This window comes from Bubalus bubalis, chromosome 9 (genome assembly GCF_019923935.1).
Source record: "Bubalus bubalis isolate 160015118507 breed Murrah chromosome 9, NDDB_SH_1, whole genome shotgun sequence".
Classification (NCBI taxonomy): domain Eukaryota; kingdom Metazoa; phylum Chordata; class Mammalia; order Artiodactyla; family Bovidae; genus Bubalus; species Bubalus bubalis.
In genome coordinates, this window is record NC_059165.1 from 84606719 (window position 1) to 84620149 (window position 13431).

Sequence of the window (13431 nt, forward strand, 5' to 3'; positions counted from 1 at the left end):
CCTTCATGTACTGGGCTCCGCAGTGGCAATAGTAGGCACCAACTCTCATGGGGCTGTGGGAACTCCTGCATCACCCTGGATGCAGTATGGACCAGAGAGTGGTCTTCCATCTGCATTCTCTTCTGTACTTCTCTGGAATTCATCTCCCTCCGGTGCCATTGATTTAGTTCAAGACCTTGCCATTTTTTCCACTGTTAACCCAGTAGGAAAGCTCATACTCCATAGAATGGCATCCTTGGTGCTTCCTTTTGTGACCACTGCCTGGCTGCCCCACTGTCTTTCCTGCTTTTTTTCCAGCAGCAATTTCAGCCGTCCCCAACACTGTTGACTTCTGAAGGATAGACACATACTTCTTCTTAGGGCCTGAGCCTCGCACCACCATTCTATTAGCCTGGGACCCTTCTCCACCTTCACAAGCTACTTCCTTCCCTGATCCTGATTTCCAGACAGGATTGGATATGTCTTTCCTGGGGCCATTGTCACTCTAGAGTTGGAGGTCTTTCTCCGAGAACCTGTCATTAGCAAGCCAGCAGTGTCTAGACCCCTTGAATATTTATTGAGCTGAATTATCTTTTCTGTCTTTGACGAACAAGGAAACAAAAAGGTGTCTTATAGGACTCCAGCAAGGTTGGCAAAGAGTAAGATGAGATCAGTGGAAATAAGTAAGGCATAAAACACACACTCACACACAACATCCATCCGCCTACCTTACCCCATAAAATAGTTAAAGCAAACTTACAGTTCCCTATCCTGGAGAAAGTTTCACTGTACGGTTAGCCTTATATGGAGGGCACATCAGTGTCCATACATTAACTGTGACCTAGAAAAGCACTTACCCCAGGGCTACTTCCTGAATTTCAGTCAGCCTTATAGATTTAAATTTCACAGTGATTTATTTCTTAGGCTTCTAACAGGTATGCTTTCTAAAATATTAATTTTCTAGAGGTGATAACCTCTCAGTAATAATAAATTTATCTTATCCCTTTCTGATTATAAGATGAAGCAAAAGATAACAGAAGGGCACAGAGGTCTGAAAGGGATGAATAGCAACAGGAGAAAAAGGTGAAGCAAGAGGGAAAAAGACAGCTTCATGCCTTTTTCCTGGAATTGCCACCTGACTGAGACATGCTTTATATTTGTGTCCAAATAGACTTGGCATTAATATCTGCAAAATGATGACTGACTGTTACTAGTGATAGAGAAAAAGAAAAGGAATTGAATTTTCAGGGGGAGTTGGTAATAGAATTGTTAAAATTTACTTGCCAAAAAAAGACTTCTTTGCAGCCCTAAAATAAATTATTTAAACGTTAGCTTGATTCTGTTGAAATATACTCATATGATTAGAGAAAGAAGTCTTGATACGTGATCTCTAGAATTACCTCATTCTCCAGAAATGAAATGATGGGTAAATTACGTGAAAAAAAGCTTATCTTTGCTATGGATCTCCTTGCTATATCAGGGACCTTGTTACATCTATGAAAATTACCTTGATAAAGTTGATTTTTAACTGATTGCTATGCTAACCAGCTGGACAAACTTATTACTGAGGAGGAAATAGGTATAAACAAAGGATCCCTTTATTCTGATTTGCCAATCTGCCCTAGAGTTATTTTTCTTAACATGCTCTAATTGAGAATGTGCTAATTAATATGTAAATCATGATCATCTCTAATGTGGAAAAGCAGCATATACTTTTTGATCTAGAGTGTATTCCATTTCATTTTAACTGCAATTTATTAAGTGTCATGTAAAAATCTGTTAAGTAGCTGATAAATTAAACCATGTAAATGCTGTATCTCTACCTCCCCCAAACTCCTACCCCAGAAAAATAGTGTCAAAACTCAGGATTAATTTTCAGGGTGATTTTCAGATTATCCAAATAGTCCCTCAGCTTCCACTTCTGTAAAATCCTAAGTGGGATTTGCCCAGGTAGCTCCAGACCAAATGGCCAGGGTTGTCTGGGTCTCTCTGAGGCAAGTGTCTCATTTTACCTGCTGTAACACAGGAGTCCTGGCTCATGATCGGAACCTGAACTTGAATTAGAGAATGAAACAGGTTACCTTTGTGGGTACTTCTTTCAAGTTTGCAAAACCAACTTTAGATGTGCAGCCTCTTTCTAAGTGGTTTGGTCCTCAGTCCATTTGCTTCTTCTGCCTAGTAATTGTGAGTCAGAACACTAGCTTAGACTTTGGGACTGTTTTAGCGTGCTTAGAGAGTAGAGCATTTGCAATCCCATCTCAGTTTTTCAAAAGAGATTTGCAAGAGAGATCAAATATTTGTGAGCTCAAGGAAAAAAAAAATCATAGTAGACCAGAATTCTGCATTTTATTCTATGGGGAACACTTAAACCCCAGTTGGCTTCTAACAGGCCTGCTCGCCTTTCTTCAGCCAGCAGTCCAGGCTGAAATAACAGTCTGTTGTCAATTCCAGCGAGACACAATGAGGCCTGTGCTTTTTCATGCCTGCTTAACAGCCTTTACCACGCGGAAGACTTTCAGATGGAGAAAACCAGCAAGAGTGAAAAGTGGAGTTATTTCAGTAGAAATGACCGGCCACCAATTAACAGTGTTCATGTTAAGGTTTGGAACTGCTTCTGTATTAAGGTTCAGGCCATGGTAGCTTTTCTCCTAATCAGTTTAAGAGCAAAAACTGTAATACAAAACATGGACTTGTCAGCCTCCTTAGTGCAAGCAGAATTCGCATTCTGGAATTGTCGGAGTGGGAGTGGGCTGGTTCTTTCCGTGTTTTCACTTGGTCGGAGGCCAGCAGTCTCTGGTTCACTCCTAATTATAACTCATTCTTATTGCCTCTCAATACAGAGAGCATTTCTTTGAGTTGTGAAGTACTGTGACTTACAAGAAAGAGGCCCCTATGGTATTTCGAATACGAATTTACAAAGGAGACTTCCATTTATCTGAAATAAAACCTGGTTTTATTTTTTGCAACTTTGGATTTTTCTCTATGTTTCTTTTAGGCATTTGTTCACTGGTGACTGACTAAAGTTTCTCTGTTTCCAGACTAAGAGTTAAATACCTGCATATGGGTTCTCAATAATCAATCACTTAGATAACAGCTATGAGTAACATCATTTGTGATATCCTGCCTGTGCTGGATTAAATGTTTAAAGAGGAATTTGGTGGCACAGATTAGTATATCTTTCTGTCTTGCATAATGTATTTTCAAAATATTTTAAGATTATGTTTGTTTGCTCCAGGGGAAGATTTTCTTTATGTAAAATTATTTAACCACCTTTTTCTTACTTTATCTTTCTATGCTTTGCCTACTTTTCTATAAAAAATAAAGAATGGGGAAGGGAGGAAGGCACTGATGGCTAAATCATATAGTATTTTTGATAAATTTTGCCTTCAATTGACAGAGCCCTTGGGCTTCTTCTCTGCTTTCTCCTCCTAAGGAAGAAAAATCAGTATAACAAAGATGTTGTATTCCTTCTCCTTCATGATGCTATAGAGAATAGTCCTGGGGTTATTTTAATGTTATGATGATATGATACATGATACAATATATGATGATGAACTGCTGTGTATAAGTGGATTTTAAGTTTTAGATCATCCCTGCTCACTGCTACCCATGATAACTCACGTGTGATATGGTGACGTTGGCCCTGGTCTCTGACTTAGCATCCGAGGCACCCACCCTCACAGCCTCTCACCCAGCCTTGCCCGTGTGCCTCGTTTCAGGTGTCCACTGTGACAGCGTGTGTGCTGAGGGGCGCTGGGGCCCCAACTGCTCCCTGCCCTGCTACTGTAAAAACGGGGCTTCCTGCTCCCCCGATGACGGCATCTGTGAGTGTGCGCCAGGGTTCCGAGGCACCACTTGTCAGAGAAGTAAGTGTCTCGTTAGCCCGCACCTCCCGTCTTCCCTTCTGAGATCACCGTGTACACAATTTTGATCTCTCAGTTCATAGAGATGATCTGTTGCAGTCGAGGGCAGAGGAGTGGCATAGGTCATCCTGTCCTTTACAGAGCTGTCCTTGCTCCATAGCCCTGCCCCAAAGGCTTCATTTTTTCCATCCTTCAGGACTAACCTAACAGATGGGGCTCTAGCCATTTCTTCTCAGTAATGATTTCATTGCCTCATTGGCACCATCGTCAGTTTCCTGATCCTGCCTTAAACCTTGCAAATGGTGTTCCAGAAATCCATTGACCTGTAACTATTTTATTCAGCCATTTTGGCATTGGCCTTACCTCAATTACCAGAAGTCAACATCAGCCAAACCTAACGGCAAATTATACATCCTGCTAGTAATCTGAAAGCCAGTGCTCTGGGGAAAAAAGGATTGCAGAATTAAAAATGGGGACTGATGACATGGGTTAATAGAATTTTTGAGTTAGAGAGTATGAATCCATAAGATTTCCCTAGTCTTTTAGTAAATGTAATAAAAAATGAATATATGACTAATTATAAGATACATATTCTATTTTTTAATTATTAGTTTTTGTACTAAGAGTTCTATGCTGTCTTTCTATACTTAAATACAAATAATGTCTTGTGAAGAACCTAATTATGAAGCATTTTGCTTTTTCACTTTTCAATCACAATCATTAACCTGAACCATTTTGAGGAGGGACAATCTTTTGATTCTGACTGTAGATCTATTTATTGCCAGGAATGACTCTTAAAGAATAAGGGATTAACATGTGAGTATTTATTTGGGCCTTGTTAGTATTTAGAATTTTCTTTCTCTCATTTATTTGCTGAATGAAAATTCTCCAGGCCCTTGCTCTATGCCAAGCTTCAAGCTAATTGGGGCCATAAATGGGAAAATAAAGAGAACTAAGACATTTGCTTGCCCTCAAGCAATTCAGAGTTTCCTAGCTTCTTTTCATTATTAAAAACTGCCCTTATTCCTTTTGTCATTGATTTATGCTTGGAAAATTCTCAGTATCACTAAAAATAATTTTTTTTTTATCCCAAACTTGAACCAGATCCTTATGTGGAATACGGGAGAAACATGTCTCAGGGAAGATAACTATTTCCTTTCTGTTTTCAGTCTGCTCCCCTGGTTTTTATGGGCATCGCTGCAGCCAGACGTGCCCACAGTGTGTGCACAGCAGTGGGCCCTGCCACCACATCACAGGCCTGTGTGACTGCTTGCCTGGCTTCACAGGCGCCCTCTGCAATGAAGGTAGGGTGCACAGACTTTGGCAGAAATATGTGGTGGTGAACACACCCCGTACAGTCTGTCCTCAGGCTTCCCAAAGGACACATTTGCAGCTAGCGGCGGCTCCTGGTATGCTGTGTCTGCAGCTTCTGTAAATATGGCTTTGAGCTTTGGGAAAGCTGGCTTGCCAGTCCAGCACAATCTCTTTATTCTTTGAGCTGTGCTACTCTTCAGTTTTAATTGGAAACAGCCTTCCATGAAAAATCAATATGAGGAAGGATTTTGATTCCCTGAGCGAGAAGCCAACGGAGATTTCTAAAAGTGTGGTGATGTCTCCTGGTTTGTGATGCCTTAATGAGGGTCTTTGGCTTCAGATGTTTGCAAAAATGAGCCCATTTAGGATGAGGGATGCTTTGAGTGGAAGCACCTTACCAGAGGGACAGCTGGGTTGATGACCTTTAAAGTCGTTTCCTATCCTAAGAGTCTAGGCTTCTGTGAGATGAGGTGTAATTCTGAGTTTCTGACCTATAATTTATTCACAGTGTGTCCCAGTGGCAGATTTGGGAAAAACTGTGCAGGAATTTGTACCTGTACCAACAACGGAACCTGTAACCCCATTGACCGATCTTGTCAGTGTTACCCAGGGTGGATCGGCAGTGACTGTTCTCAACGTAAGTCTTGTTTGGGAACAACTGGTCAGCCATGTATTTCCGTTTGTTTTCAGTTTCTTTAGGATCAAAATATGAGTATTTAAATAATCAAGAAATAATATATGAATAGTTAGAAGATCTTTTAAAAATTTTAAGTAGCTTTTCCCCCCTCATTAAGAGTTCTATGCAATGATCCTGGGTTTAAATCTTTTTTTGCATTATTTTATTTTATTATTATTTTTTATATATTTATTTACTTTAATTGGAGGTTGCTTACAGTATTTAAATCTAACTCATGCCTTGGAAAGAACCTAAACAGCTAGTACTTTGCTTATTCACTAAAATGATTTTCCTTTGCAATATGAGGGTCTTGTACTCAGAAGCCATTCAAAGCTTCATTCCAGACTTCAAGTGTCATATTGTTTTCCCTTTGCTCTTGGGCAAAAACAGTACACACAATTATGGGAGAATTTTTTTTTCTTTTTTTAAATTACTTCACATTTATTTATTATCTTTTGGGGGCCATGTTCCCTACTGGATAACCATATAGAAATTGTGTAAGTGTTCCTTCGTTTATGTAGTTATGTTCTTGAAGCATTGGTATGAATATAAAGCAAATCATTTTACCCCATAAGCTTACTTTATCTGAGGTTCTCATTGCTCTTTGATAGGTGATGACCCCTAATAATTTAGTTTGATTATATTCTGCTTCTTCCAGTTAAGAGTTTTTATAGTAAATCTGTTCTCACATGAAAATAGGAGCCTTCATGTTTAAAACAAGCCTCTAGGGACAACTCTAGAGTGGAGTGACAAGTGCAGGTTTAGAGATCACAGACAAGAATTATGTGACCTTGAGTACTTATCTCAAGTCACACCATTTTGCCCGTCTAATCTCTACTCAAATGTCCTCTCCTCAGAGATACCTTCCATAAAGGAATAGCTCCCATCATTCTTGTCCCCATTTGCCTATTTTATTTTTTCTTATAGTCCTTACTACCCTTATGTTTTTGGCTGACTGGCTAGGTGACTAGCTGGCTGGGTGGCTAGCTGATTGGTTTGCCTGCCTCCCCTACAAAAATGTAAGCTTTCACAGGGTGCTGTGGACCTTGCCTTGTTATCTGCCATCTCCCCTGGACCTAGCACAGTGCTGGGCATATCTAGGTGCTCAGTGTGGGTTTGTTAAATAACTAACTCTGTAAACGTGGGATGATATTTGCTCTGCCCACCTAGGTCTGCAGCATGTGAATGAATGTCATATCATAATGATGGCCACTGTTGGCGTCAGCATCGCCATCTGGGTTTGAGCCCTGTGTGGAACATGGTCATTCTCAGTCCTGATGCTCACTGCTGACCCATCCACTGAAGGAGCTGTGGACGGGGGGGATCAGGTCGGTGGGATCCTCCCTGTGGGGTGCTGGCCTAGGGACTCGCACTGAACTCTCCACGCTGTGCTGTGCTTTCAGCTTGTCCCCCTGCGCACTGGGGCCCGAACTGCATCCACACATGCAACTGCCACAACGGGGCCTTCTGCAGCGCCTACGATGGGGAATGCAAATGCACTCCGGGCTGGACGGGGCTCTACTGCACTCAGAGTAAGCGGCACGCCTTCCGAGGCTTACCAAAAGTCGGGGGTTGGGGGAGGCACTCCTGGGGACATGGCCCTACCCTGCACATGGATGAGCTGAGCTCATCAGGGTTCCTGGTATTGGAGGGTTTCTTCACCTAGTGACCTCTAGACGTCTGAATTCCTCTGGGTGGTTAAGAGCTGCCACGTTCCAGGCTTGCTGTCCCCATGTCATATCAGGACACTGAGGTGGAACAGTGCCGTAAGTGACAGCCTGCAGCTTCTTTCTCTTCTCTCCTTTCATCAGGCCCTACTTATACGGCTCAGTTGTTCTAGTAGCACAAAGATTAAGATAAGTGACAGTTATTAGAAATGAAGTGAAGACAGCAAGCCTCACTGCCTGACCTAATGTGCTCTCTGGGAGAAGACCAATTCAGAGGTTCTAGAATTTTAGTGAGCTTCAGAGTCACCAGGCTGACTGGACTAGTACAACTGCTGGCCCTGCTCCCAGAGTGTCTGATTCAGCTGGTCTTGGTGGGACCTGAGAATCCACATTGCTAACACCCTTCCAGGGGGTGATATCAGTCAGGGATCATGCTTCAAGAACCACGCATTCTTTCTTCCATTTTATATCCCATAATGTCCTCACCATCTCTTCTTCTAGGAGACTTCTAGCATTATACGGTATAATGTACAAAGGAATTCACAGCTCAGCACTGTGGGGAAAAAAAAAAGACTGATCTCTGCCCTTTTGTCTGCAATGCAATAAAGGAGGCAAGACAAGAGAGCATGCATTATGGTGATCATTGACAATAATATATAATTTCAAATCACGAAAATGAGCTAAGGAAGAACGATGGGTCAGAAGTTAAGCAATTCTTATTTAATACTAATTAGAGAACAAAATTAGAGAATACGTTGAACATGTCTTTGGGACGTTTCTAGAAGGAGATGTAGACCTTGAGCTGTGATGGTGTCTCAAACATATTCTGCCAAGATTGTATATATAGGAAGTTTTTCAGCTCTTCAAGGGAAAGTACTTAAAACTTACAGTGTGTAATTCCAAAATTGGGACCTGCTTCAATCAGAGGGCCTTTTAAAGTAAAAGCACAACTCAGTGGGAGGCACGTGGGGTCTAGAGCCAGACCTCCCTGTGTTTGTATCGTGGCCCTGCTATCTTGCCATTTGCTGGCTGTGTCACGTGGACGCGATTCCCTTCTATAGAGGGAGACTATCCCTGTGTTTCTGGGCTACTGTAAAGATTTCATGAGAAGATGCAGGAAAAGAATCTGGCACAGGGTAGGTGCTAAATGGATATGTAGCAGTGATGTCACTTGCTGGCATCCTTACTCTGCCTCTGTTTCTTGAAACATGAACTTTCATTAAAACCACTATAAGAAAAAGCACATGTGATGCATGGAAACAGCCTGCCCTGAAGCTTTCATGATGGCGGAGAGCCCTGAGCTCTCCTGCAGGGCCACTCTGGCCCAGGAAAGCCAGGAGGGCTTGTGCATGTCCTCAGCCCCGTGGTCTTTGTCTTGAAAATTGTGCAGCAGTAAGAAGGCTCATTGCCTTTTTTTTTTTTTTAACAACACACCCATGAAGTACAGTTTTTTTTTTTTAAGTTCAGAATTCTACTATATATCTTTGCAGAAGAAGATGCTATTATCTAAATTAGTAACAGATACAGAAGACAGGCCTAGTAGCAGACTTGGAGACATTCTGTATTGTAAATAGAAGCATGTAGGCAATTTTAGCATAAAGTACTCAGTTCAATTCATGGAGTTTGAATCCAAGATTCTAATAGTTGAGTGAAAAAAAAACTAAAAGAAATGTCCCCAGACATCCATGGGGTTGATGGGATGCTTTTTTTTAGAAGACACCAAACCTTTTATGTGTTACCTGAAAAGAAACAATACAAATGAACTTACTTACAAAACAGAAAGTGACTCAAAGACTTAGAGAATGAACTTATGGTTGCTGACGGGAAGGGATAGTTAGGGAGTTTGTAATGGACATGTACACACTGCTGTATTTAAAATGGATAACCAACAAGGACCTACTGTATAGCACATGGAAATCTGCCCAAGGTTATGTGGCAGCCTGGATGGGAAGGGAGTTTGAGGGAGAGTGGATATATAGATGTGTATGACTGGTCCCTTTGCTGTTCACCTGAAACTCTCATAAAACTGGTAATCGGCTATACCCCAATATAAAGTAAATGGTTTAAAAAAAAAAGAAGAAGAAGATAGCAGCCTGCCTCCTGGGATACAAGTGATGGTTAAACTGCCCCAGGCATGGAACTGTTCTACCTTCTGCTCAGGAAGCTTCCTGCAAAGAGCTTCAACTTGGGACTTCACAAAAGCTGTTGTAAGAAGCTTTGACTGTATTACTATCTTTATTCTCTCTCTACTGGCTCAGCATCCTTCAGATTCAAACACGTTGGAGGCAGAGCTGAGTTTCTCCTCGATGGCCTCTTGACTCTGCTGTCCTTCCTTCTCGCACAGGATGTCCCCTGGGCTTCTATGGAAAGGACTGCGCGTTGGTATGCCAGTGTCAAAACGGAGCCGACTGCGACCACATCTCCGGGCAGTGTACTTGCCGCACCGGCTTCATGGGGAAGCACTGCGAGCAGAGTGAGTGTGAGAGCGTAGCATCTCTGGGTGCTGCTGTTTCCCTAGAGTCGGTGTTCCTACATAGCTGGCGATGTGAAGGACCCACAGCTCTGAGGGTGTTTGAACTGATGGTTGGTCACTTCCCAGCACCGTTGACTTCCCCTCCCAGAGACCCAGCCACCTTGGGATTCTTGCAGGCTGTCTTTGTCCTCAGAATTCTTCTGAGGAACTGATCAGTAATCTGGGTGGAGGGGGTGTGGCTATGAGGATGAAGACAGTATTCAAATTTTCCATCTGTTCATCCTGGCTCTCTCTTCCTCCCCTTCTTGTTTTTGGAACGTGGCTGCTCAGAGCTTTAAAAGAGCCAGTCAAGTTTTCTTCATGGCAGAGGCAGAACCTGATCTCACGGTGGAGGAATGTGCATTCAGGGGGGCTGGGCACCTAGGTGTGTGTGTTAGTTATTTAGCTGTGTCCTTTTTGTGACCCCATGGATGTAGCCCACCAGGCTCCTCTGTCCATGGAATTCTTCAGGCAAGAATATTGGAACGGGTTGCCATGCCCTCCTTCAGGGGATCTTCCTGACCCAGGGATTGAACCTGGGTCTCCCGCATTAGCAGGCAGATTCTTTACCATCTGAGCCACCAAAGAAGCCCACAGGAACCCAAGAGGAGTGTGCATTCAAAGGGGTGGGAACCCAGAGCCAGATCCATTATAGGGGCAGGGGTGAGTCTGTGCAAACATGGCTACGCTTTTGACAACTTTCTCTTGATAGTGGTTTTATACTGTTTCCACTAACTACTCCTCATCTTAATCTTAACAACCTTCCAGACAATATATTGCCTTCATTTTTTTGTTCTTGTTGTAAAAAATCCCACTCAGGGAGAGTATGCTCTGTAGGAATTCCCCATCCTTATGTTTCCATTTCTATCCCACCAGCTATGCAGCCGCTCCCAGAGCTGTAAGAACATTAGCCTTAGACTTAGTGTTTCAGGGTAGTTTATTATTCGTTTCTCTGTGACTTTCATTCAGTGTTAACACTGAATAAATCAGGTCTTAGAGCTTATGAGGCTCACTCTCTTATCATAAATGACAGGAAAGGTGCAGGACACTTCCTGCTTACAGAGGGTGTGCTCTTGAGAAAGATGTACCAAAGATTACATGGCTGTAGGGGCACTGTTGCCTGGAAAGGTCGGCAGGGCTTTGGCAATAAAGCATCATGCTCCCTTCATCAGGCTCCCTCCCCAGATCCTCATATCACCACTGGACAGCCAGGTTGTCTCAATCTTATTTGCTAAACTCTAGAATCGTGCTTGTACTAAGTTGCTTTAGTGGTGTCTGACTCTTTGCAACCCTATGGGCTGTAGCCTGCCAGGCTCCTCTGCCCATGGGATTCTCAAGGCAAGAATACTGGAGTGGGTGCCGTTTCCTTCTCCAGGGAATCTTCCTGACCTAGGGATCGTGCACACATCTCTGTCTCTGGCAGTGGCAAGCAGGTTCTTTACCACTGGAGCCACCTAGGAAGCCCAAACCCTAAACTCTAGAATATATCTGCATATCCTTGCATCTAGTAAATACCAAGAGTGATATTCAGGAGTCAGCCTGGACAAAGATGGCCCCATTTTAGTTTTGCACTGCTAGTTCATTTAACCATGAAACAGGTACTCGGTTGCACAGTTGCCTGCACACCACTTTGTGTATGCAGTATAATTATGTGTGTACATATCTACACATGTATAAGTAAGTAAGTAAGTGAAAGTTGCTCAGTCGTGTCGTCCGACTCTTTGTGACTCCATGGAATTCTCTAGGCCAGAATACTGGAGTGGGTAGCCTTTCCCTTCTCCAGCGGATCTTCCCGACCCAAGAATCGAACTGGGGTCTTCTGCATTGCAGGTGGATTCTTTACCAACTGAGCTATCAGGGAAGCCCCCCTAAACATGTATGCACATGTATATATACTTTGAAACCAGAATAGGCTTTAAACTGACTTTCACTTAAATGCTAGACTATTTATAGTCTTATTAAATAAGCACATCTTAAAGTACTTCCATGATTACTCTGAACATCAAATTAAAACGTCCCGATTTTTGGAGACTTCTCCTAATGCTCCTATGTAAACAGAAACCCTGTGTCTGACAGAGAACTCTGATAATAATTGTGCATCGCCCCCTGCTGCTCATTTTACAAAAAACATCTGTATTTTGTCATGAGGATTTTTACATTTAACATGCCTAGCCTATTCTTTGAAATTCATGCCTAACTCTTACACAACTATATCATAAAAATCCCATTATTTTAGTGTCTCAGACTTCAACCTGCAAATCCAAATTTTGAGGCTTTCTGTGGTAAATGAGAGCTTCCCTGGTGGCTCAGACTGTAAAGAATCCACCGGTAATGTGGGAGAACTCAGTGGGATCCCTAGGTTAGAAAGAATCTCTTGGAGGAGGGTTTGGTAACCCACTCCAGTATTCTCGCCTGGAGAATCCCCATGGACAGAGGAGCCCATGGGGTACCAAAAAGTCAGACATGGCTGAGCGACCAAGCACACACATGGTAAATGAAGTTCTTACCTAGAAAATTAACAAACTTGCCCTCTCCCTCCTTCCCAGTTCCCAGCTGAACTGAATGCAGAATATGCCTTTAGGCAGATCTTAAAGCTTACAGTAAAATATGCATCTTCCCAAGGAAGCATCTCCAGTTTATATTTTTCCCCTTTTATCCCATAGTTTTGCCTGGTGGCATCATCTCAGATTGCCCTTAATGATGATCTTCATCAGTTCTATTGGGATTCCTCAGACTCTCTACAAACCTCCATCAAGGAGGAGGGCATGTAGACTCTGAAAGAGCCAAGAGCTGTGATGAGAGTCTCAGTCTCCAGTCCATTGCTGCCTGGCCTCTAGAGTCCCAACGTGACTCAGGGAATGCCAGCCAGCTGTAGGCTACCCTGGATGGTTCAGGTCTCCCTGGACAGGGATCCCCTGAAAGGGCTGGCCTCCAGGCACACCAGATCATACAGTGAGACCCTTACCCCAGGTTTCCAAGGCTGGAGAGCTACATTGGACTCTCATCTCCTTCTCAGAGTGCCCTGCAGGAACATATGGCTATGGCTGTCGCCAGATATGTGACTGTCTGAACAACTCTACCTGTGACCACATCACCGGAACCTGTTACTGCAGCCCAGGATGGAAGGGGGCACGATGTGATCAAGGTAAGGATGCTAGTCACGGATGATTACTCAGATGAAGACACTGCAGCTCAAAGAAGTTGAATGATTTGCCTGAGGTTACCTATGTAAATATCTGTAGTAGAATATATTAGGATTCCAAAGCTCATGACTTTTCCACTGTGCCTTCAATTTTTTCAACTTTATTGAGATATAATTAGCTGTAAAAAAGCAACACACACATATATAATTATACTTTGTATACACACACACACATATGTGTATATGTATATTGGGTTGGCCAAAAAGTTCGTAACGGT

The 13431-nt window shown here is 42.8% G+C and overlaps 1 protein-coding gene across 3 annotated transcripts in view; it reads left to right on the forward strand.

The window, feature by feature from the left end:
* MEGF10 (multiple EGF like domains 10) overlaps nt 1–13431 on the forward strand; it is a 177103-nt gene that overhangs the window by 147822 nt on the left and 15850 nt on the right. For all 3 annotated transcript variants that reach the window (XM_006073352.4, XM_006073353.4, XM_044947839.2), the window contains exons 14-19: nt 3699–3845; nt 5012–5146; nt 5665–5793; nt 7236–7364; nt 9844–9972; nt 13028–13156. In XM_006073352.4, coding sequence (XP_006073414.4) covers nt 3699–3845; nt 5012–5146; nt 5665–5793; nt 7236–7364; nt 9844–9972; nt 13028–13156 — 798 coding nt within the window. The remainder of the gene's footprint in view (nt 1–3698; nt 3846–5011; nt 5147–5664; nt 5794–7235; nt 7365–9843; nt 9973–13027; nt 13157–13431) is intronic.